General features: G+C 37.7%; 2 protein-coding genes across 2 annotated transcripts in view; one reads left to right on the forward strand and one right to left on the reverse strand.

The window, feature by feature from the left end:
- Window positions 1-8,739, reverse strand: part of LOC138332605 (spatacsin-like) — a 35,000-nt gene extending 26,261 nt beyond the window's left edge. Inside the window, 13 exon segments of the mRNA XM_069280604.1 lie at window positions 1,036-1,277; window positions 2,030-2,244; window positions 2,653-2,826; window positions 3,370-3,812; window positions 4,088-4,238; window positions 4,415-4,541; window positions 4,819-4,985; window positions 5,197-5,200; window positions 5,414-5,524; window positions 5,616-6,201; window positions 6,720-6,944; window positions 7,449-7,612; window positions 8,467-8,739. Of these exon segments, the coding sequence (XP_069136705.1) occupies window positions 1,036-1,277; window positions 2,030-2,244; window positions 2,653-2,826; window positions 3,370-3,812; window positions 4,088-4,238; window positions 4,415-4,541; window positions 4,819-4,985; window positions 5,197-5,200; window positions 5,414-5,524; window positions 5,616-6,201; window positions 6,720-6,944; window positions 7,449-7,612; window positions 8,467-8,672 (2,815 nt within the window). The 5' untranslated portion in view covers window positions 8,673-8,739.
- Window positions 8,740-8,936: 197 nt separating this feature from the next.
- On the forward strand, window positions 8,937-26,432 carry LOC138332606 (angiogenic factor with G patch and FHA domains 1-like). Its single transcript, XM_069280605.1, has 11 exons — window positions 8,937-9,570; window positions 10,086-10,153; window positions 10,516-10,851; window positions 11,503-11,874; window positions 13,093-14,224; window positions 14,752-14,912; window positions 15,868-15,969; window positions 16,241-16,403; window positions 17,002-17,084; window positions 17,462-17,592; window positions 26,393-26,432. The coding sequence occupies exons 1-11, from the start codon at window positions 9,216-9,218 to the stop codon at window positions 26,430-26,432; spliced, it is 2,943 nt and encodes a 980-aa protein (XP_069136706.1). The 5' UTR covers window positions 8,937-9,215.
- The last annotated feature ends 1,492 nt before the right edge of the window (window positions 26,433-27,924 follow it).

Genomic DNA, 27,924 nt, shown 5'->3' on the forward strand with positions numbered 1-27,924 from the left:
GCTAAAAATTTGAAGATGACATCACTTTTTCAAATGCAGGAGTCAAACATTTCCTCAGCTTAAGATTAAACACTTGTCATATTGCTGACATTTAAAAGATTCAAGATTCCTTAGAGAACTTTTATAGCCTTTATCTTATAACTCAGTAAAAACAGTGGTGCTTAGTACACAATATCTTAACAAATATTAATACTAAACAAGGAGCCGCAAAGCTTGGCATTATCCCCCCGCGCCCAGTTGTATTTTTTAATAAATTTCCATGGTAACAGAAAAAGTATTGAAAATGGAAGGTTCCCATTAGAAAAAGGCACAACTAGAACACTAGCCTAACATGTACAGAAAGTTTCGTGTAGCCAAATTGAACGGTTTTTCGAGTTATAGCCCGGAATAGAAAGGAAACTTTAATAATATGGTATTTTTGAATAAGTTTCCATGGTAACAGAAAAAGTATCGAAAATGAAAGGTTCCCATTAGCAAAAGGCACAACTAGAGCACTAGCCTAACATGTACAGAAAGTTTCGTGTAGCCAAGTTGAACGGTTTTCGAGTTATAGCCCGGAATAGAAAGGAAACTTTAATAATATGGTATTTTTTAATAAGTTTCCATGGTAACAGAGAAAAGTATTGAAAATGGAAGGTTCCCATTAAAAAAAGGCACAACTAGAGCACTAGCCTAACATGTACAGAAAGTTTTGTGTAGCCAAGTTGAACGGTTTTCGAGTTATAGCCCGGAATACTAATGATATATAATCTCACCACTAATAAAAATTTGAAGATGACATCACTTTTTCAAATGCAGGAGTCAAACATTTCCTCAGCTTAAGATTAAACACTTGTCATATTGCTGACATTTAAAAGATTCAAGATTCCTTAGAGAACTTTTATAGCCTTTATCTTATAACTCAGTAAAAACAATGGTGCTAAGTACACAATATCTTAACAAATATTAATACTAAACAAACTTGGTAACCTAAAGTTGAACTAGAAATCTATCTTTATCTTTATCCTATTGTCCGATAGCCATGACCACCCCTACCTCTCCATTCCTTGTCTCCTATCTTTGTGTCGAGTAGGACCAGTTGTTGGGCATCCGAGCTCCACCACTGTAGCCAGTCCAGAAGCACATGAGAGTAGGGCCCTGATTGGACGTCTGGTTCCCCTTCTGAGCCTCCTGATTGGTCTACTATATCTTTTGTTGATACAGTATCAATCTCACCACACTCTTCAGTTAAGTCATGTCTCTTCTCAGCTACAGGAATGCCAGGTGTTAAAGGTGGCCTACAAAAAATCCATCACAACTACTGTATATGAACAGGAAATGCTAAAAAATCTTATAAATATAAAAGAAAATTTTAATTTTGTTGTTTTTATGCTCATGTTTCTGTTCTCCAGGAAGCATGAAAACAAAAATCTTCTACACAATGAACATTTCTGACATGTTATGCCATATATATATGATTAATGACAGACTTTGAACAGTGCCTGGCAACTATACCTCAGACTCTAACCCAGGACAAAGATCTCGAGGTAGAACATCTAGGGAAGAGAATTCGTCTTAATTTCTTCAAAATCTGCATGTACCAATTTGATGCATATATGCTGATCATACTTTGGCTTTAAAAGCATAGGTATCTTGTCTGCATAATATATTGTATTCTGTCTATTACAAAGTTACCTCCCTGGCATTTTAGTATCCATTATGACTTCTTTATTTTGTGAGCAAAGCCTTTTCTCTGAAAAGTATCATGTTATGTTTGCAAACACATGACGTCATAATCAATACCAACCAGCAAGCATAGGGCAAATACCTCTGTAATATGGAAATACAGATTATATATATATACTGATACATGTACTGTATCCCCTTATAATAAATGTAAAATATCAAAGAATGCTTTGAAATTAAACAATGAATTACTCTTCATCTATAAGATTAACTTTACATCAAAAGCAAGAGGTTTAGACGATTCATTTCTAATATTTTACCCCTAAACGGATAAATGAGTTTGGAAGTAACTATAGACACATACATTTCTGACCCTCCCTTTTGTTGTAGATTGGCTATGGCAGCCCTGTAAGACTGACATGGATACTGTTCATAGAGTGAGTCACAAAAGGTCACAAGGTCATCCTGTTCTTTTGTGAGCGCTGCTCGGGATTGTAACTCCTGGATGATAATATCTCTAGTAGATTTGTTCACTGATATCAGCGCTATCTCCCATAATGTAGAGTCAACGTTGAGGCCCTGTGGATGTAAAACATTAAATAAGATAAGTAAATCTATCTTTAATACAAATGTCTTACCTCAAATAATGGTACTTAACATAAAACTCTTGAATGAAAATTAAGCATTTCTATTTCCTTACTATCTATAATTGATATATAATTAAAAAATTTATATAATAATACACAATAAAGGTTTTTCAGCATTAGGATGGTATTAAAGATGGGTCCTTTTTTTCAAAGTTTAATTAGGTCCCAACTTAATTTGACTGATTTTATCTTTTTATCTCGAAAAATTGCCACGCGTTTTTAAAGCCAGGTATGATGGTTATGTTCAACTTATTTGCGTTTTTAAAGATACAGCAATATGTCTGAGAAACAGCAAACAAACAGAGTTGATAAATATATTTTATAAGGCTGTTAACCGTACTAGGTTTGCGAGGATGAGAAGGGCTGGTTTGATCTGTTTCCGAGACAAGTACTGGATAGTTTTGTTTAGACTGGCTCTGATTATACACGTCAGGTCCGCCTGATGTCCTTGGCCGTACAGGTAAGTCTGTAGGGCAGGGATACGATTCTCAGTAACACCGCTTTCTATCACCGCCTAAAATAACACACAAATGTACAAACATAAAAATAAAACTTTAATAATGTCTTCATGCTAAGATATTAGATAATTAATTTATCTCCGTTACTTACTACTGTATAATTGCTTTTATAGATGGGGGTTTTAATTTTGCTATATTTATGGTTAAGTTCATATCAGTGAACTTTATGTGATAACTCCATTTATAGGGGACATTGTAGAACCCTATATAATTGACTCAACTCCCTCTGTACCAAATTTTATCTGTCAAGTAGTTTAGGACGAGTTCGCCAGACAGAGTTGTGTCTACAGACAGACGGACAGATGGGTAACCCGATTCAAATATACCCCCTTAATTAACTTCTTTGCAGGGGTAAGAGGAAATCACGATTTTTTTTTTCACTTTTTCACTGCAAGATTAAATAATTATACAGTTAATACTTAGAATGTTACATTATTTACTATACAAAAACTTTAATAAAAACTTGATCAGTTTTCCCTAAAGAGCATGGTAAAAAAGATAAAACTGCTAAAACACACTCAGTTATATACTATACATACCTCATCTGCCATACCGTACCATTCACTAGCTGGCGTACCAACATCTGGCACACGTACTGTTGTCTCTGTCGTTGACTCTGAAGATTTCTGCTGTATCTGTTGCCCTATACATCCCCTCACCTCTCCAATGAGGTCCAGTAGTTTCTCTATAGCTACAGTTAGAGTCTTAACTTCCTCATCATGGCCATACGACTCCTTTACCACATCCAGTAAGTTTAACCCATCGTGAAGAAGTTCATACAGGAAGTCAAGTAAGATTTCTGCCAGTTTTTTTGAGAATCGTTCAGATCCCTTGTCTGTGAGGTTAAGTTTGACTGTGTCTATTAGTAACTGTAGAGCTGGCTCCAGCTGCATCAGGTTGTCATGGTGATTTGAGGTCACAGACCAGGTAGGGGAGGTCACTCCAGGAGAGGTTGGTGTAGATAGTTTGGTGCTTGAAAAGACTAAAACAAAGGAATAATTGAATTAAGATTCTTTAACAAGCTCACAGATCTTTGGAATCAACTTTTTAATGCTATTGCATAAATTCCTTACATGATTTTGGAAGTTAAACTTGTCAAAGTAAAGAGTATATAAGTTCAAGGTAGATATTACATTAATATATATCTGGTAGGAATTTGATGACATCTTAAATAGCTGATTTCAGACAATTATATACATATATTTAAAAGCCATCAAAAAGCCATCAAGAAATTAAAATTGTTCGTAATTATCATACAATTTTCTTTGCTTTTAAGGAAGAAGACAACAGTGTCCAATTGCCGCTGCTTCAGTCCAATCTCCAGTGTATGTAAAGGGATTGAGCAGCGTCCCCACTTATTGATATGGCAAAGAGTGTCTGCTACACTGGCTCCAGCATAAACCATCATCTAGAACGGGAGATAACCCATTTACATTGATCAGAAATGAATGAAGCATCAATGAATGAATATATATATTAAAATATGTTAAGAATAATTCACATTTCTATCATCACTTTATAAATTGTCTCTGTCTTTAAAGAATACTTGTTGAATAATTTTGACTGAAAATAATAATGTGTTACCTTGGTAACTAAATCTTCCTGTCCTACTGATTGGTCCATGGCAACACACATCAGGTGAGTAGGTGTGGCAATGAAGTGGGGAAAGTTTGGGTCTCGGGACAGTATCACTCGACTCTGGGCACAAAAACTGCACAATACAATAAAATACAACACATACAATAAATCTGAACAAACAGAAACCATCTTGAAATCAAATGAATACATACATATAAATACACTGTATGAAATTAGGTTTTACTTGACTGTAATGAATTTTCATTGTAAAATCAGTGTAATGAGAAATGTCTGACCTCTCTGTTGTAACTGTGGCAGACTTAGTATCACATAGACACAGAAAGTTTTCCTTGTCTGAGTGGAACACCAGTGATACTACAGATTTATCAAGGGTTGTGTTTATATCTCACCTTTCTGTTGTAACTGTGGCAGACTTAGTATCACATAGACACAGGAAGTTTTCCTTGTCTGAGTGGAACACCAGTGATACTATCTCACCTTTCTGTTGTAACCGTGGCAGACTTAGTATCACATAGACACAGGAAGTTTTCCTTGTCTGAATGGAACACCAGTGATACTATCTCACCTTTCTGTTGTAACCGTGGCAGACTTAGTATCACATAGACACAGGAAGTTTTCCTTGTCTGAATGGAACACCAGTGATACTATCTCACCTTTCTGTTGTAACCGTGGCAGACTTAGTATCACATAGACACAGGAAGTTTTCCTTGTCTGAGTGGAACACCAGTGATACTACAGATTTATCAAGGGTTGTGTTTATATCTCACCTTTCTGTTGTAACCGTGGCAGACTTAGTATCACATAGACACAGAAAGTTTTCCTTGTCTGAGTGGTCCTTGTCTGAGTGGAACACCAGTGATACTACAGATTTATCAAAGGTTGTGTTTATATCTCACCTTTCTGTTGTAACCGTGGCAGACTTAGTATCACATAGACACAGGAAGTTTTCCTTGTCTGAGTGGAACACCAGTGATACTATCTCACCTTTCTGTTGTAACTGTGGCAGACTTAGTATCACATAGACACAGGAAGTTTTCCTTGTCTGAGTGGAACACCAGTGATACTATCTCACCTTTCTGTTGTAACCGTGGCAGACTTAGTATCACATAGGCACAGGAAGTTTTCCTTATCTGAGTGGAACACCAGTGATACTATAGATTTACCAAGGGTTGTGTTTATATCTCACCTTTCTGTTGTAACTGTGGCAGACTTAGTATCACATAGACACAGGAAGTTTTCCTTGTCTGAGTGGAACACCAGTGATACTGCAGATTTACCAAGGGTCGCATCTGTAATAGACAGGTTCTGTAAAGATGGTGGTAGAAACACTTTCCCTATCAAAAACGAATTTGTCTTTTTTTCCTGTGAACTAGGTTTCCTCAAAAATCCAGAAACTTTCCAACGCTTTTTTGTAACAACTGGCTTCCCTTTTATGTTTTGTCTTCCTTGATACCAGGGAGTGCTTGTTATTTCACTATATTGACTATAAAGAGAAAACAACTTCTCCCTCCACACGACATCCCCAACATCACATGTTAGACAGACACTGGCTTGTCCTGTGGGGTCTGTAGATGTACACGTGTCCACACAGCTAGGATTTTCATGTGTGTATTTTTCTAGGTCCACCACAGTCAGTGATAATGTATTCTCCACCAACATCAATGTCTGTAGGTCATGTGATACCCGCCATTCTATTAGACGATCTGACTCTAGATTTGTCCGGTGAAGATCTACTTGGCAAAATAATCTTCCAGTTACAATTTCATAGAAATCTAATAAGGTGTCAGGAAAAACAAATATTTGACAGTTCACGCTTTAACTTAATGACATCTTCTAACTATGAATAGCTGTGAGAATGAGAAATATAGCAGACAATACATTTACTATTAATAGTAGTTATAAGTAGTATTTTTTATGAACAGAAAATATAAGCTTTAACTTTGATTACAAATATCTTACCACTGTAATTAATCTATGTATGCTTGAAGAACAGTAAACGTAACATTAAAAGACAATTTTCATTACATTGTAATTTATGCTCAAATCTGTTTGGACTATGATCTGAAAATAGGGACAGCAAGTACCTGCATACAGAATAGATTATCAGTAGGTAAAATGTTATTTCAAAATTCATGACTGAAATGATACTTATGAGATAAATGGTATCAAATTATCATATATGCACTACATATTCACTGGTTGCGTATTAATATCATAACATATCGGTAACTATATTTCCAACTGAAGAAAATTATAATAAGTCTAATTAATATATGGTGTTTAAGGATACTGAGTGTGTTTTTCTCCTTGTTAAATATTACAGCAATGGTGTTGAGGACTTGGTAACTTTGTAGTCCTTGGCTTGGAGTTGATGGTAGTGGTATAGCGCTAACAGCCAGAAAACTCTGTGTGTCCTTCAACTGGAGACAAACCAGCTGTGAGGATGTGGCCAACACTACATGTTCTCCCTCTCCACCTATCAGCTGTATGTCATTGCAGTCATCGGGAGATACGCCTGCTCAACACAAATATATACACATATAATATTATCTATTTGTTCCTAGCCTAGTGATAATCATACTTGTGTATCAAAATATCTGACTCGATAGCATATTAATTCTATTGAAATTAATTATGAATTTAATCACAATCATTATTGGCATAAAAATTGTCACCATATCCTTCAAAGAATACGTTAAATGTAAATATTGAATTTGATATCATACAAATTTTACATGTAGTAAAATTCTTCAATTTACTAAATTATTTGTTTTTCTTATAATCATAGATATTTTGTATTGGCAATGCATACAAATAAAGTAAAACGAATTAATAATACTTCAGAGTTCAGTACACTGCTACCAGGTAATTGAAAAAAATACCTTCAGTTAATTCATAAAAATAGTCACATCATTTAAGAGATTTTCTTAGACATTTTTGTGTACCTTCCATTTTTTCTTTACTCTTGGAACATTAAAACTCAATACTTAATAATCATGCTCAATTAATAGATAGATACCCTTGTCTTTGAGAACATCTGACAATAGTTGTTGTACATCTGTGGTCCATGTTTCACCATTCACTCTGCCAGATAAGATTTCTCCATTTTCAGAAAGTGCAACAAATCTAGCAACTCCTTGATCCTTTATTTTTGTTGATTTTCCTTCGTATAGCCACTGGAATCTGAAAAATGCATATAGGAAACATTGATTTAAGCTAAATAAAAAGGATTTATATTCAATTCAATGTACATGTATATGCCACAGCTATCATATATAGTAGTATGGTTTTCTTTATAGGTACTAATATCTTATACTGTATGAATTTATTGTGTGTATATATATGCATTTGTGTACCAGTATATGGCCTAATCTAAAAAGCATCATTAATAAATCAATTGGTAGAAGCAAAAATATTCAATAATGTGGATTAAAGTGTAAGTGAAACTTGTGTGAAAGTTTTCAGGTACATTTGTTACAGGCCTCTAGGGCATCCAGTATATCTAATTAGCAGTTTCAGAAGTCAAATATCCATTTCTTAGAAATCTGAAAAGTCAAAACATATGACAAATAGCCATGTGATTCAAACCCAAGGGTTTTATTTACTTTAGTCTAATTTTTGAAAGTCAAAAACATACTCTCATTGGTATATTGGGTCCCCTGTTATAGTCATTCAAAGGATTATCTCACTACTGTTGTAGCGGAAAAGATATCACCTTCTTCTGACTGACTTGAGGATTATCCATCCCTCAACTTCAACCTCTCTGTTGAGAAAAGTTATAATGTATGATGGACGACGGGCAATGCACGACGGACATTTATACTCCCCATTAGCAATAGCTTAAAGGAGCCTTCTCCTCATGTGAACTAAAAAATAATTACACTAAGCATAGCTATATAGGTCTGTAATTATTTGCCTAACGTACATATATCTTATCAAGATCTTACATCAATCTATAAACACTTACAAATTGTAGGACACAGATATTGAAACATAATTTAAAAATCGATACTCACATGTCAAATGATCGTACTTACTCTTTGATATTGCAAAGTGTCGAGTCCTTTTGATCTTTCTTTTTCGTGTGTGAAATTTTCAAAAAATCTAGGTTTCCATTTTTAAAGTGGATGGCAATATAACGATATCTGAGATGCGCATAAAGTTGTTGGATATTGGTAAAATCTAATAGTCTTTGAAATTTGTAGATGTAACAGCGCAGGTTCTGAGAACTGGTCTTTTCCATGTTTTGGTTTTTTTCTTCACAGCATAGTTCGTTCTGTCGCCATTTTTAGATCACATGACTTTGTGTAAGGGAGAACTAATTACTTTTAAATATATTATTTGACTTCTTTATTACTAGTTTTTATATTCAAAAGCTCAGCGTTGAAATGCTTTGTAATAATAAAAAACAAACAATACAAATTTATAATTATTTTGTTCATAGATTTTAAAATATTTTTAACTTTATTTTTATTGTACAGGGACTGCTCCCCGGTCGTAGCGCCACCTTCAAAATCAAAGATGGTGGACTAGCAATGCAGACGAATTTTTGACCGAAGATGCCGTTTTCTTTTAGACAAATCTTAGTAACTGCACTGTCCAAACTATATGGCAGCTTGTTATTTTAGCATTTTATTTTTAAGTCTAACTGAATTCTCAGTAATGGCGAACCGTTAACAAACAGAAACAATGTAACGTTATATATTGTTTTCGAGATATGTGATGGCCATGTGGTGTGAATCGACAGATGTCTCGACGCTCGTATTTACTGTAGTTGTTTAGATATATGCCTACTAACATGGCAGACGGGGTGTCGAACAAAGTAGAGATTAAAACTGAAAAGGGCCAAATACCGGTCCAATACTGTTATGAAGAAAGTCCCCAACTTAAAGGGATGGAAAAAAGCCCTGACACTGACAAGACAAAACTTCATGGTGAACTGTTAGAACAATGTCAACATGAACTACAGACAGCGAAAGAAAAATTGAGGAAGACTGAGAGTGAACTTGAGAAAAGCAACAAGTGTAATAGAGAATTGCGTGATGAACTGGAAGGGTTGAATACAGAGCTACATAGATTAAAGAATACCACAACAGACAAATCTGATGCAGAGAGCCAGACTGATGCTTTACTGTTGCAAGGTGATATCAATAATGATAAAATCAAAACAGAAACTAGCATTATATTCCTATATTAAATTACCACAGCCATAAGAATTTTTACTATCTTGTACATTTTGTAAGTTCCAGGCCCATTCTATGAAGTTTTCTGTTACATATAGTTGGATATATATAGTCAAACCTGTTTATAAAGACCACCAAATTAGGGACAAGGATAATGTGGAAATTGTGTATAAATAATCATCGGGGACCCTTGGTGGCCGTTAAAGTAGGCTTCACTATATACATGTATACACCTGTACACATTATTTGCTACAAAAGATATAATGTCTTTGCAGTTGAACTTGAAGTGAAGTATTTGCTGAATAAATCATAATTAGCATTAATTATACGACAATATACACTTATGTATCTAAAAATGAAAAAAATGCATCACAACTAAATAAGGTTATGTCCGCCGTGTCGTAATGAGTATTTTATTACAGGGTGATAATTTTAAATGAGGTAAATTTAATTCTCTGTTTTCTTATATCCAGATGGTTTCAAATACTTGGATGGATTATCAAAATATCAAGCCATTATGATAAATGATCCAGTTGATGAGGTTCGTAAATCAAATCAGAAGAGGGATGTCCTTGAAATGATTCTAAAAGTTTATCTTAAATCTGATATTAAAAGGACAAATTAATATGTTGATAAAACAAAGTTTGTTTTTTTAAACTGTTGAATTGAACCCTTGCTGTGATCATATAAAAAATAATGCTATGCATATATTTTAATAGTTTTGGATCAGGTCAAGTAGCTCAATTGGTAGAGCACTCTGGCTAATGTTGAAATACAGGAAAAATATTTCAATAATCATAAGTACAAGGTTATCTGCTTATTTTGTGTATACAATGTACCATAGAAATTTCAATTGTCTTCAAGAATATAAGGAATTCTCTCGTTTTTTCTTTGAAATTTCAGGGACATGAACATCAAACAGTTGATCCGGATACCAAGTTGACTGAGAGTGGCGACACTGAGAGTGCTGAAACACATGGGAACAAGGAGACAGATGTGGATGCTACAACAGAGGGGAGGTCTACAGTGGAAAGTCATGAGAAATCCAAGGACATTGATATTAAAATGGAATCTGATGATAAAAAGGAGAAAGAGGACAAACCAGAGGAAGGTAACAGTGTGTCATTGGCAGATGAACTACGAGCTACAGCTGAGGCAGTAGTGCAACAGACTGGCTATGTGTATGATGAGAACTCTGGACTTTACTACGATTACAACAGTGGATATTACTACAATGCAGTGAGTCTATACTGTCTAAACTAATCTATTTGTGTTTGAAAAAAATAAACAAATTGAAAATTACCAAAATCAGTTAATTTTTTTTATTTCTCAAAGATGAGATTTACAGAAAAATAATAAAGAAAAATTACAATATTTGTATCTTACATTTAAGTCAGATATATATTTTAGTTCATTTTGGGAAGCCATTTTACGCCACCAGGCAGCCATCTTGGATTTTGATAGTTAACATCAGTGAAAGTGTCATATGAAGTTCTACTGAAGGGATCAAATTTACTTTATCAACAGATGGCCGACCAGCCGCCATCTGTTGATTTTGATAGTTAAAGTTTGTTACGGCTAATTCTCAGGGGAAAACTCTAGAAATCTTAAGTTTTATTGAAATTGATAGTTAATTTTTTCTTAAATCAAAAGCCCGTAGGACCCTAGTTGTTGCATATTGATTTTGGGACTTTACAGACCAGCCGCCATCTTGGATTTTGAAAGTTTAACCGCTTTAATAGACCCCAGTTGTGCATAACCGGTGGCCATTGCTATTTCTCATTGAAGGGATTGTTCTCCAAATTTCCATATGTAAGGTTCCTCTTGGACCTAGTTCTGCATAATTCAGTAATAAACTTGTGATCAGTAATAAACTTGTATTAATTTCAGGAAAAGGCATTGTATTATGACCCAAACACAGGGACTTATTTTTACTATAATGCTGAGAGTGCAAAGTATGAGTTCCACTCCCAAGTTGATGTTTCACAGTACAGTACGACTCAGGGATATAACTATAACTACAGTCAATACCGAGACCACTATCCAAGGGGAGGTAACTATGACACACCACCGCGGAAAGACTATTACAGTAGTCATAGAGACTCAGGTTACGACCAACATCACCGTGTGTTACCACGGAGAGACAGAGATACACCGAGGTCCTCTAGTAAATCATATGTAGACCATCATACATCCCACCGCAGTGATAGGAGGGACAGTGATAAAAAGAAAAAGTCAAAACGACTACAGGCAGAGGAAATGGTATGTTAATTAATATATGTATTCATGAATTTTTCATACCAAAGAAATATTTCATTTTTAGAAATTTAGAATTTCTATAATAGAATTTTCAAAAATTATGAACTGTTGCATTTTCATGTAACTCATCCTTTTTTGTTGATTAAGGTTAAAGTTATATGTGCCATATTTTTCATACTCATGAATAAAGACAAACTTTTAATATGTTATTCAACACCAACAGTTACCCACATTTTGAGAATTACAATACTTTCAATCCACAGGTTTTAATTTACATGTACAAATAAGAACTGAATATGATTTTTGGCAGTACTGCCAAAAATCATTATATTAACATTTTCAGTGTAATGAAATGAGTACATACGGTCAGACCATGAAGCCATATTGTTGTCTACAATTTCATTTCACATTTGTACAGTATTATTAGTAATTGTAAAGTGATTTCAGAAGGTATATTTTCATCAAAACATGTATAAGGCTTAAAAAACAAGAATTTCACAGTGCATAACCTATGTGTTCTAACTAACGTTTATAAGGCATCATATATGTTTGTCTGTCCATTTAAACGATTTTCACAGATTTATTCATTAAAACGTATGGTTTTAAACAGATAATTGAAGAAAAAATAACATGTCAAAATTTTCGGCCAGTTACAGCACATATAACTTTAAATGAAAAATAAATCAAGCACACCATAGGCAGGCTGTTGAGTTGGTTTGAACATTTATTATGATGTATTGTTTCAAAGAGAGAGTTTTAATTTACAAAAATAGGTTCAAGGGTGTAATATTTTCATATTAATTACCGTGTAACATATTTGCAATAGGATACTTCAAGTGAGTTATTTCCCTTTGACCAACCTACACAGTGTAATACCTTGCTTAGTTAGTAATTAAATGCCATTATCAAAAATTCCATAATAACTTTTTTTTTCAACTTGCTAGAATGTAGTAGTTATTAATTAAAAAAAGGATGACAAAAACAGAAAAAAGGAGAATAAAGAAATAGCACAACATTTATTTTTGTACAAAATTAATGTAAAAGCAAATAAACTAATTTCATATTTGCTCTGACATGAGTGCTAAATTTTGTTTTACCTTTTTCATTAGGATAAGGAAGATTATGAAGAAGTTTTAACAGCCCTAGAAGGTCTTAAAATCAAAACAGCCAAGGAAACTGCTCTAGGTAAATATTTACATAACAATCACATGTATATTTCAGGAATATCGCAAACGAAAGAAAAAAAAGAAAGATAAAGACAAAAAGAAAAAGAAGAGAAAATCTTCCAAAGAGAAAAGGAGAGATAAATCCCAAGAAAGAAAAGGTGATGAAAAGTGTTCAGATAAAAAGAAGGAAAAAAGCTTAAGGAAAAGGAAAAAATCTGAGGAAGGTGAAGTTTTGTCAGAGGATAGTAGTGAAAAGGATGACAAGATCAAGGAAGATGACGATGATAAAACAGAAGATGAGGATCTTACTAATTATGATTTAGTAGGTGATTCTAGATCATATATGGATGAGCTGTATGAAAGTTTTGATGATAACAGTAATGATGTGACATCAGAGGAAGCATCTACATTAGATGATTTATACGAAGATTTAGGTGATGATAATGTCCAAAAATGTGAGTCTGGAGACAATGATTCATCTAAGAATGATGTGAAGTCTTCTGATCATAAAAGCAGTGAGGATGATATCTCTGACATGGAGTTGTCTTCAAATGCAGATAATGTAAATACCAGTACAAACTGTGAAAAAGCAGAGTATTCTAAAGAGAAATTAAATACTAGGGAAAGCTCTTCCAAAACCAACAAGAAAATAAAGACTGCACGTGGAAAGTCGCACCACAATGTAAAAGATAAACATAAAATTCTTCACAAAGATATTGTGTCTACTTCTGACAAACATCGGACTAAGAAAAGTAGGACAGAAACATCAGACAAAGATAATCAATCTAGCGGTAGTAATTCTAAAAGCTCTAAATACTATGATAAATACAGAGATTCTAGAAATCCAAATAATGACTTCAGTAAAACACCAGAAAAACCTCACTCCAAATCAGGGAAAGAAGACAGAACCTATTCAGCTAGTAGATCTGAAAGTTCCAGAAAAGCAAAATCAAGATCCTATCGTAAATCAAGTCCGTCCTCATCAGACAATGAAAGTGACAGTAGTAATAGTGTGTGTACAGGGGAATCTGAGCTGGAATCGGGGGAGATCACCAGCAGCTCCGACGAGGAGGTCACTAGGGAGGAACCTGTTGCTATGCTTTGTGACGATGATGTCCAAGATATAGAGGATGTCCCAGAACTATATGGTGAAGGTCACACAAATGATGTCATAATGGCTGACGAAGGTATACATTAATCATCATTTAACTATATCAATACATAATCAAGGTTCAACTATAACACTGAATGTAGACAGTATGCAGGGAAATCGTGGGGAGTATGTGGGGAGTAATCGCTATTCTACACAATTTAATGGATGTTCGCTCATTTGTGATTTTTCCTTAATTTGAGATAACTTGTTATTAAAAAAAATAATAGTTCTGTATCATTGCATGGCAATATATTTTAATTTGTATTTTATCAGAATCCAAAGAGTTTTCTACGACAGCGTTTCTAGACAGTAAATTAAAGTGGCGTTATTTTAGTTCCATCTTCCAGTGATTGTGACATCACATTTGTTGTGATATCTCAATCACAGATATGAGATCTACCACCAGTAACCTTACTCCAGCAGCTTCATTTTGCTATTTCAAACCCTATGTTGAAATATGATCTTTGCCAGAGTAAAATATTTCAATTGAGCAATATTCTATTAGATCTCGCATACCTGAAACTGAAATGAAATATTTACCTGTACTGTTGTTATTTACAGAAATGGTGAGTAAATGGCCGCCATGTATTCGTATGATTGTAACAGACTCGGACATTATCGACCCAGGGACACTATTTATTGTTACGTGTACCGGAGCAACAGTTGGAAGAGAGAAGGAAATGGGTCACACTATTCTCATCCCAGATATTAATATCAGTAAAGTAAGTACTTGTCTAAAAATATTCTTATTAGGGCTCATCATCTCTGCTGCGGGAGTCAGGATCAATAATTTCTTTCTCGAGATTTTCTCGTAAACTATCAAGGTTAATATTCTATGGCATGTATGATAAGAATTTAGAATATTTACTGAGAAATCTAAGTAGTCCGAATGATTCTGACTATCTATCCGCTTTTTATATACTGACGTGGGCGGATGATAGTCAGAAGTCTGTGCTCTTTCAAAACGCCAAAAGTCAGGGACCCTCATCAGGGTCACTAGTTTTTCAATGTTTTCTCTTTTCAGGTTTCATGTGATTTTTTGACAATTGCATAGTTCGATAGAAAAATTATTTTTACACTACCTTGACATGTTGAAAAAAGTAAATTATATCTCTCAGCGTGCAACTTGTGGTATTTATTTGAGACTTCTCAAATTTCCCGGCTAGATCGTCCATATTGGTTGAAGTTATCACATGATTAAAATCTCGCCGGAAGTCAAGGGATATCCTTTTCATCAACGCATTTTTAACCTTCATTTTCTGACGTCACTCAAATTCTCGCGAGATTGGTTTTGGCAGCCATATACAAACAAATTGCTGAAATTGACGAAGTCCGAAGAAACTGGAGGAAATGCATTTGTTAACAGTCGTTTACACATATAATTGATATGGAAGGTAGTGTAAAAATAATTTTTTCTGTCGAACTATGCAATTGTCAAAAAAATCACATGAAACCTGAAAAGAGAAAACATTGAAAAACTAGCGACCCTGGTGAGGGTCGCTGACTTTTGGCGTTTTGAAAGAGCACGGACTTCTGACTATCATCCGCCCACGTCAGTATATAAAAAGCGGATAGATAGTCGGAAACATTCGGACTAAAATCTAAGATGGCCACTGGAACCTTACTTCTGTTTAGGAGAAAGTCTTGTGATAAATGATCTCTGATTGATACTTTCAGGCTCATGCAGAAATCCATTTTGATGAGGCAGAGTACCAATATTTCCTGACAGACCTGGCCAGCCAGAATGGTACCTTCCTTAATGAGGAACGTATCTCAGAGGTAAATATAACACTGTTCAGTTACCTGTATAAACTTGTATTCAATTTTCTTTGTGAATTTAGTTTTGTGAAATTATATCAGAACTTAAAAATTAAATTAGATGTGCAGATATAATAGAAAATGCAGTGATTTAATGTAAGATTGATCTGTTTTACACTGTTGGATATATATATGTGATTTAAATTAGATGTACAGATATAATAGAAAATGCAGTGATTTAATGTAAGATTGATCCGTTTTACACTGTTGGATATATGATTTTGGTTTGTAGCCTAAAGTAAAGAGTAAACCTAAAGCCTTAGGACATGGCGATACTCTACAGTTTGGTTGTACACGTCTACTACTACACATCCACGAGGGTATGGACACGTGTGACGAGTGTGAGCCGGGACAAGTGCAGGCACAGTTACAGGCTCAGAATCAACAACCTAAAGGTGAAATATTACTTCATTTCTAGCAATGGCAATGGCTATCATGTCATGAATCCTTGTTTATTTTATCTGGGAAAGTGGTAATCTCTTTTAATTTTGGTGAAAAATATGGCAGCAGCTGCAAATGAGGTATTGTTATGTTGTTTCCAAAACAGAAAAACAAACGACATGTAGGTATCACTATTTTGCCATATAAGATTATAAAAATCAATTTTATGTACATCATTGCCAAAGGGGCTTGCTTGGAATTGCTTTTCAGCTCCCAAGATCAAGGTCTGCATGTATTTATTAAAGCTCTCTTACACCTTGGAAGAGTCTTAAAAAACCTTCATGGAAGCGTCTTCTATTAGAAGATGATTTTATGCACAAGTACACATGTGATGCCGAGAATGTGTACTTAGTGAGAATTTTTCGCCTGCCAATTATAAGTAGCGAGATGGAGAAAAGGTTATCTAGACTTTTGACCAAGCAGTAGCTTCCCTCATTGTAGCTCACCAAGGTTAAATATTTTTAGTGTATGACTGGTGATTTGATTTTATCATCACACATAATTCTAAGTGTAATTTTTTTTATGTGAAAATAATGATTTTTGTTGATTTAGAAATAGTCATCCTAAGTAAAGAGGAGAAACTGAGACAACAGAAACAACAGCTGAAAAAGATAAAGAAGAAGTACGGATTAAAGGTACTTCATGAATTTATTAAACACAATTCAAAGAATCTGTCTTAATTCCTATTTTTGGTTGGTCCCAGCCAAACATTCTCTGATACCATGTTTTATGGTGCTCTAAAATGTTAAAAAAAAAAAAAAAATTGCTTTTTGCATTTAGAGCCATCCTTTTGCCATAATTTTTTTTCAGAAAGATATTAAAATTGAATAATATAAAGCTCCATAACGAAAATCTTTTATGTAAAATTTCTTCAACATGATAACAATGATGGTGATAATCTGCTTCATATAGACAAGTTCAGTGATACTATGATTACTATAGCTAGATACTATTTAACAAAATTCAATCTGCTATATATAAATTGACCAGAAAACTTTTTTCTGTTGACTAGAACTCTGCATATGAGGACAATATGTCAGCTATTAACAACCCCAGTTATACTGATAAGGCTGAGGAGAGGAGAAAGACCGTAGGCAGTGACAACCCCTACCAACCTGACGAGGCGCCGGCTTCTGTACACAGGTATGATGTCATTATTTATCTCATCTCTTACTATTACAACCCCTACCAACCGGACGAGGCCCCGGCTTCTGTACACAGGTATGATGTCATTATTTATCTCATCTCTTACTATTACAACATCTCTTACTATTACAACCCCTACCAACCTGACGAGGCCCCGGCTTCTGTACACAGGTATGATGTCATTATTTATCTCATCTCTTACTATTACAACCCCTACCAACCTGACGAGGCCCCGGCTTCTGTACACAGGTATGATGTCATTATTTATCTCATCTCTTACTATTACAACCCCTACCAACCTGACGAGGCCCCGACTTCTGTACACAGGTATGATGTCATTATTTATCTCATCTCTTACTATTACAACCCCTACCAACCTGACAAGGCCCCAGCTTCTGTACACAGGTATGATGTCATTATTTATCTCATCTCTTACTATTACAACCCCTACCAACCTGACGAGGCCCCGACTTCTGTACACAGTGTATGATGTCATTATTTATCTCATCTCTTACTATTACAACTCCTACCAACCTGACGAGGCCCTGACTTCTGTACACAGGTATGATGTCATTATTTATCTCATCTCTTACTATTACAACCCCTACCTACCTAACGAGGCCCTGACTTCTGTACACAGGTATGATGTCATTATTTATCTCCTCTCTTACTATTACAACCCCTACCAACCTGACGAGGCCCCGACTTCTGTACACAGGTATAATGTAATTATTTATCTCATCTCTTACTATTACAACCCCTACCAACCTGACGAGGCCCCGGCTTCTGTACACAGGTATAATGTCATTATTTATCTCATCTCTTACTATTACAACCCCTACCAACCTGACGAGGCCCCGACTTCTGTACACAGGTATGATGTCATTATTTATCTCATCTCTTACTATTACAACTCCTACCAACCTGACGAGGCCCTGACTTCTGTACACAGGTATGATGTTATCATTTATCTCATCTCTTACTATTACAACCCTACCAACCTGACGAGGCCCCGACTTCTGTACACAGGTATGATGTCATTATTTATCTCATCTCTTACTATTACAACCCCTACCAACCTGACGAGGCCCCGACTTCTGTACACAGGTATGATGTCATTATTTATCTCATCTCTTACTATTACAACCCCTACCAACCTGACGAGGCCCCGACTTCTGTACACAGGTATGATGTCATTATTTATCTCATATCTTACTATTACAACCCCTACCAACCTGACGAGGCCTTGACTTCTGTACACAGGTATGATGTCATTATTTATCTCATCTCTTACTATTACAACCCCTACCAACCTGACGAGGCCCCGGCTTCTGTACACAGGTATGATGTCATTATTTATCTCATCTCTTACTATTACAACCCCTACCAACCTGACGAGGCCCCGACTTCTGTACACAGGTATGATGTCATTATTTATCTCATCTCTTACTATTACAACCCCTACCAACCTGACAAGGCCCCGACTTCTGTACACAGGTATGATGTCATTATTTATCTCATCTCTTACTATTACAACCCCTACCAACCTAACGAGGCCCCGACTTCTGTACACAGGTATGATGTCATTATTTATCTCATCTCTTACTATTACAACCCCTACCAACCTGACGAGGCCCCGACTTCTGTACACAGGTATGATGTCATTATTTATCTCATCTCTTACTATTACAACCCCTACCAACCTGACGAGGCCCCGGCTTCTGTACACAGGTATGATGTCATTATTTATCTCATCTCTTACTATTACAACCCCTACCAACCTGACGAGGCCCCGACTTCTGTACACAGGTATGATGTCATTATTTATCTCATCTCTTACTATTACAACCCCTACCAACCTGACGAGGCCCCGACTTCTGTACACAGGTATGATGTCATTATTTATCTCATCTCTTACTATTACAACCCCTACCAACCTGACGAGGCCCCGACTTCTGTACACAGGTATGATGTCATTATTTATCTCATCTCTTACTATTACAACCCCTACCAACCTGACGAGGCCCCGACTTCTGTACACAGGTATGATGTCATTATTTATCTCATCTCTTACTATTACAACCCCTACCAACCTGACGAGGCCCCGACTTCTGTACACAGGTATGATGTCATTATTTATCTCATCTCTTACTATTACAACCCCTACCAACCTGACGAGGCCCCGACTTCTGTACACAGGTATGATGTCATTATTTATCTCATCTCTTACTATTACAACCCCTACCAACCTGACGAGGCCCCGACTTCTGTACACAGGTATGATGTCATTATTTATCTCATCTCTTACTATTACAACCCCTACCAACCTGACGAGGCCCCGACTTCTGTACACAGGTATGATGTCATTATTTATCTCATCTCTTACTATTACAACCCCTACCAACCTGACGAGGCCCGACTTCTGTACACAGGTATGATGTCATTATTTATCTCATCTCTTACTATTACAACCCCTACCAACCTGACGAGGCCCCGACTTCTGTACACAGGTATGATGTCATTATTTATCTCATCTCTTACTATTACAACCCCTACCAACCTGACGAGGCCCCGACTTCTGTACACAGGTATGATGTCATTATTTATCTCATCTCTTACTATTACAACCCCTACCAACCTGACGAGGCCCCGACTTCTGTACACAGGTATGATGTCATTATTTATCTCATCTCTTACTATTACAACCCCTACCAACCTGACGAGGCCCCGACTTCTGTACACAGGTATGATGTCATTATTTATCTCATCTCTTACTATTACAACCCCTACCAACCGACGAGGCCCTGACTTCTGTACACAGGTATGATGTCATTATTTATCTCATCTCTTACTATTACAACCCCTACCAACCTGACGAGGCCCCGACTTCTGTACACAGGTATGATGTCATTATTTATCTCATCTCTTACTATTACAACCCCTACCAACCTGACGAGGCCCCGACTTCTGTACACAGGTATGATGTCATTATGTCATTATTTATCTCATCTCTTACTATTACAACCCCTACCAACCTGACGAGGCCCCGACTTCTGTACACAGGTATGATGTCATTATTTATCTCATCTCTTACTATTACAACCCCTACCAACCTGACGAGGCCCCGACTTCTGTACACAGGTATGATGTCATTATTTATCTCATCTCTTACTATTACAACCCCTACCAACCTGACGAGGCCCCGACTTCTGTACACAGGTATGATGTCATTATTTATCTCATCTCTTACTATTACAACCCCTACCAACCTGACGAGGCCCCGACTTCTGTACACAGGTATGATGTCATTATTTATCTCATCTCTTACTATTACAACCCCTACCAACCTGACGAGGCCCCGACTTCTGTACACAGGTATGATGTCATTATTTATCTCATCTCTTACTATTACAACCCCTACCAACCTGACGAGGCCCCGACTTCTGTACACAGGTATGATGTCATTATTTATCTCATCTCTTACTATTACAACCCCTACCAACCTGACGAGGCCCCGACTTCTGTACACAGGTATGATGTCATTATTTATCTCATCTCTTACTATTACAACCCCTACCAACCTGACGAGGCCCCGACTTCTGTACACAGGTATGATGTCATTATTTATCTCATCTCTTACTATTACAACCCCTACCAACCTGACGAGGCCCCGACTTCTGTACACAGGTATGATGTCATTATTTATCTCATCTCTTACTATTACAACCCCTACCAACCTGACGAGGCCCCGACTTCTGTACACAGGTATGATGTCATTATTTATCTCATCTCTTACTATTACAACCCCTACCAACCTGACGAGGCCCCGACTTCTGTACACAGGTATGATGTCATTATTTATCTCATCTCTTACTATTACAACCCCTACCAACCTGACGAGGCCCTGACTTCTGTACACAGGTATGATGTCATTATTTATCTCATCTCTTACTATTACAACCCCTACCAACCTGACGAGGCCCCGACTTCTGTACACAGGTATGATGTCATTATTTATCTCATCTCTTACTATTACAACCCCTACCAACCTGACGAGGCCCCGACTTCTGTACACAGGTATGATGTCATTATTTATCTCATCTCTTACTATTACAACCCCTACCAACCTGACGAGGCCCCGACTTCTGTACACAGGTATGATGTCATTATTTATCTCATCTCTTACTATTACAACCCCTACCAACCTGACGAGGCCCCGACTTCTGTACACAGGTATGATGTCATTATTTATCTCATCTCTTACTATTACAACCCCTACCAACCTGACGAGGCCCCGACTTCTGTACACAGGTATGATGTCATTATTTATCTCATCTCTTACTATTACAACCCCTACCAACCTGACGAGGCCCCGACTTCTGTACACAGGTATGATGTCATTATTTATCTCATCTCTTACTATTACAACCCCTACCAACCTGACGAGGCCCCGACTTCTGTACACAGGTATGATGTCATTATTTATCTCATCTCTTACTATTACAACCCCTACCAACCTGACGAGGCCCCGACTTCTGTACACAGGTATGATGTCATTATTTATCTCATCTCTTACTATTACAACCCCTACCAACCTGACGAGGCCCCGACTTCTGTACACAGGTATGATGTCATTATTTATCTCATCTCTTACTATTACAACCCCTACCAACCTGACGAGGCCCTGACTTCTGTACACAGGTATGATGTCATTATTTATCTCATCTCTTACTATTACAACCCCTACCAACCTGACGAGGCCCTGACTTCTGTACACAGGTATGATGTCATTATTTATCTCATCTCTTACTATTACAACCCCTACCAACCTGACGAGGCCCCTGACTTCTGTACACAGGTATGATGTCATTATTTATCTCATCTCTTACTATTACAACCCCTACCAACCTGACGAGGCCCCGACTTCTGTACACAGGTATGATGTCATTATTTATCTCATCTCTTACTATTACAACCCCTACCAACCTGACGAGGCCCCGACTTCTGTACACAGGTATGATGTCATTATTTATCTCATCTCTTACTATTACAACCCCTACCAACCTGACGAGGCCCTGACTTCTGTACACAGGTATGATGTCATTATTTATCTCATCTCTTACTATTACAACCCCTACCAACCTGACGAGGCCCCAGCTTCTGTACACAGGTATGATGTCATTATTTATCTCATCTCTTACTATTACAACCCCTACCAACCTGATGAGGCCCTGCCTTCTGTACACAGGTATGATGTCATTATTTATCTCATCTCTTACTATTACAACCCCTACCAACCTGACGAGGCCCCGACTTCTGTACACAGGTATGATGTCATTATTTATCTCATCTCTTACTATTACAACCCCTACCAACCTGACGAGGCCCTGACTTCTGTACACAGGTATGATGTCATTATTTATCTCATCTCTTACTATTACAACCCCTACCAACCTGACGAGGCCCCGACTTCTGTACACAGGTATGATGTCATTATTTATCTCATCTCTTACTATTACAACCCCTACCAACCTGACGAGGCCCCGACTTCTGTACACAGGTATGATGTCATTATTTATCTCATCTCTTACTATTACAACCCCTACCAACCTGACGAGGCCCCGACTTCTGTACACAGGTATGATGTCATTATTTATCTCATCTCTTACTATTACAACCCCTACCAACCTGACGAGGCCCCGACTTCTGTACACAGGTATGATGTCATTATTTATCTCATCTCTTACTATTACAACCCCTACCAACCTGACGAGGCCCCGACTTCTGTACACAGGTATGATGTCATTATTTATCTCATCTCTTACTATTACAACCCCTACCAACCTGACGAGGCCCCGACTTCTGTACACAGGTATGATGTCATTATTTATCTCATCTCTTACTATTACAACCCTGTACCCTCACCTATTACTGACCAACCTACGAGGCCCTGACTTCTGTACACAGGTATGATGTCATTATTTATCTCATCTCTTACTATTACAACCCCTACCAACCTGACGAGGCCCCGACTTCTGTACACAGGTATGATGTCATTATTTATCTCATCTCTTACTATTACAACCCCTACCAACCTGACGAGGCCCTGACTTCTGTACACAGGTATGATGTCATTATTTATCTCATCTCTTACTATTACAACCCCTACCAACCTGACGAGGCCCCGGCTTCTGTACACAGGTATGATGTCATTATTTATCTCATCTCTTACTATTACAACCCCTACCAACCTGACGAGGCCCCGACTTCTGTACACAGGTATGATGTCATTATTTATCTCATCTCTTACTATTACAACCCCTACCAACCTGACGAGGCCCCGACTTCTGTACACAGGTATGATGTCATTATTTATCTCATCTCTTACTATTACAACCCCTACCAACCTGACGAGGCCCCGACTTCTGTACACAGGTATGATGTCATTATTTATCTCATCTCTTACTATTACAACCCCTACCAACCTGACGAGGCCCCGACTTCTGTACACAGGTATGATGTCATTATTTATCTCATCTCTTACTATTACAACCCCTACCAACCTGACGAGGCCCCGACTTCTGTACACAGGTATGATGTCATTATTTATCTCATCTCTTACTATTACAACCCCTACTAACCGGACGAGGCCCCGACTTCTGTACACAGGTATGATGTCATTATTTATCTCATCTCTTACTATTACAACCCCTACCAACCTGACGAGGCCCCGACTTCTGTACACAGGTATGATGTCATTATTTATCTCATCTCTTACTATTACAACCCCTACCAACCTGACGAGGCCCCGACTTCTGTACACAGGTATGATGTCATTATTTTATCTCATCTCTTACTATTACAACCCCTACCAACCTGACGAGGCCCCGACTTCTGTACACAGGTATGATGTCATTATTTATCTCATCTCTTACTATTACAACCCCTACCAACCTGACGAGGCCCTGACTTCTGTACACAGGTATGATGTCATTATTTATCTCATCTCTTACTATTACAACCCCTACCAACCTGACGAGGCCCTGACTTCTGTACACAGGTATGATGTCATTATTTATCTCATCTCTTACTATTACAACCCCTACCAACCTGACGAGGCCCCGACTTCTGTACACAGGTATGATGTCATTATTTATCTCATCTCTTACTATTACAACCCCTACCAACCTGACGAGGCCCGACTTCTGTACACAGGTATGATGTCATTATTTATCTCATCTCTTACTATTACAACCCCTACCAACCTGACGAGGCCCCGACTTCTGTACACAGGTATGATGTCATTATTTATCTCATCTCTTACTATTACAACCCCTACCAACCTGACGAGGCCCCGACTTCTGTACACAGGTATGATGTCATTATTTATCTCATCTCTTACTATTACAACCCCTACCAACCTGACGAGGCCCCGGCTTCTGTACACAGGTATGATGTCATTATTTATCTCATCTCTTACTATTACAACCCCTACCAACCTGACGAGGCCCCGACTTCTGTACACAGGTATGATGTCATTATTTATCTCATCTCTTACTATTACAACCCCTACCAACCTGACGAGGCCCCGACTTCTGTACACAGGTATGATGTCATTATTTATCTCATCTCTTACTATTACAACCCCTACCAACCTGACGAGGCCCCGACTTCTGTACACAGGTATGATGTCATTATTTATCTCATCTCTTACTATTACAACCCCTACCAACCTGACGAGGCCCCGACTTCTGTACACAGGTATGATGTCATTATTTATCTCATCTCTTACTATTACAACCCCTACCAACCTGACGAGGCCCTGACTTCTGTACACAGGTATGATGTCATTATTTATCTCATCTCTTACTATTACAACCCCTACCAACCTGACGAGGCCCCGACTTCTGTACACAGGTATGATGTCATTATTTATCTCATCTCTTACTATTACAACCCCTACCAACCTGACGAGGCCCTGACTTCTGTACACAGGTATGATGTCATTATTTATCTCATCTCTTACTATTACAACCCCTACCAACCTGACGAGGCCCCGACTTCTGTACACAGGTATGATGTCATTATTTATCTCATCTCTTACTATTACAACCCCTACCAACCTGACGAGGCCCCGACTTCTGTACACAGGTATGATGTCATTATTTATCTCATCTCTTACTATTACAACCCCTACCAACCTGACGAGGCCCGACTTCTGTACACAGGTATGATGTCATCTTACTATTACAACCCTACCAACCTGACGAGGCCCGACTTCTGTACACAGGTATGATGTCATTATTTATCTCATCTCTTACTATTACAACCCTACCAACCTGACGAGGCCCCGACTTCTGTACACAGGTATGATGTCATTATTTATCTCATCTCTTACTATTACAACCCCTACCAACCTGACGAGGCCCTGACTTCTGTACACAGGTATGATGTCATTATTTATCTCATCTCTTACTATTACAACCCCTACCAACCTGACGAGGCCCCGACTTCTGTACACAGGTATGATGTCATTATTTATCTCATCTCTTACTATTACAACCCCTACCAACCTGACGAGGCCCTGACTTCTGTACACAGGTATGATGTCATTATTTATCTCATCTCTTACTATTACAACCCCTACCAACCTGACGAGGCCCTGACTTCTGTACACAGGTATGATGTCATTATTTATCTCATCTCTTACTATTACAACCCCTACCAACCTGACGAGGCCCTGACTTCTGTACACAGGTATGATGTCATCTATTCTATTCTCAACTCTTCTGTACAGGTATGATGTCCTTCTTACTATTACAACCCTACCAACCTGACGAGGCCCTGACTTCTGTACACAGGTATGATGTCATTATTTATCTCATCTCTTACTATTACAACCCCTACCAACCTGACGAGGCCCTGACTTCTGTACACAGGTATGATGTCATTATTTATCTCATCTCTTACTATTACAACCCCTACCAACCTGACGAGGCCCCGACTTCTGTACACAGGTATGATGTCATTATTTATCTCATCTCTTACTATTACAACCCCTACCAACCTGACGAGGCCCCGACTTCTGTACACAGGTATGATGTCATTATTTATCTCATCTCTTACTATTACAACCCCTACCAACCGGACGAGGCCCTGACTCCTATGTTATCAGTAATGATGTCATTATTTATCTCATCTCTTACTATTACAACCCCTACCAACCTGACGAGGCCCTGACTTCTGTACACAGGTATGATGTCATTATTTATCTCATCTCTTACTATTACACCCCCTACCAACCTGACGAGGCCCCGACTTCTGTACACAGGTATGATGTCATTATTTATCTCATCTCTTACTATTACAACCCCTACCAACCTGACGAGGCCCCGACTTCTGTACACAGGTATGATGTCATTATTTATCTCATCTCTTACTATTACAACCCCTACCAACCTGACGAGGCCCCGACTTCTGTACACAGGTATGATGTCATTATTTATCTCATCTCTTACTATTACAACCCCTACCAACCTGACGAGGCCCCGACTTCTGTACACAGGTATGATGTCATTATTTATCTCATCTCTTACTATTACAACCCCTACCAACCTGACGAGGCCCCGACTTCTGTACACAGGTATGATGTCATTATTTATCTCATCTCTTACTATTACAACCCTACCAACCTGACGAGGCCCCGACTTCTGTACACAGGTATGATGTCATTATTTATCTCATCTCTTACTATTACAACCCCTACCAACCTGACGAGGCCCCGACTTCTGTACACAGGTATGATGTCATTATTTATCTCATCTCTTACTATTACAACCCCTACCAACCTGACGAGGCCCCGACTTCTGTACACAGGTATGATGTCATTATTTATCTCATCTCTTACTATTACAACCCCTACCAACCTGACGAGGCCCCGGCTTCTGTACACAGGTATGATGTCATTATTTAAGATCTCATCTCTTACTATTACAACCCCTACCAACCTGACGAGGCCCCGACTTCTGTACACAGGTATGATGTCATTATTTATCTCATCTCTTACTATTACAACCCCTACCAACCTGACGAGGCCCCGACTTCTGTACACAGGTATGATGTCATTATTTATCTCATCTCTTACTATTACAACCCCTACCAACCTGACGAGGCCCTGACTTCTGTACACAGGTATGATGTCATTATTTATCTCATCTCTTACTATTACAACCCCTACCAACCTGACGAGGCCCCGACTTCTGTACACAGGTATGATGTCATTATTTATCTCATCTCTTACTATTACAACCCCTACCAACCTGACGAGGC

Source organism: Argopecten irradians, chromosome 10, assembly GCF_041381155.1.
Source record: "Argopecten irradians isolate NY chromosome 10, Ai_NY, whole genome shotgun sequence".
Classification (NCBI taxonomy): Eukaryota; Metazoa; Mollusca; class Bivalvia; order Pectinida; family Pectinidae; genus Argopecten; species Argopecten irradians.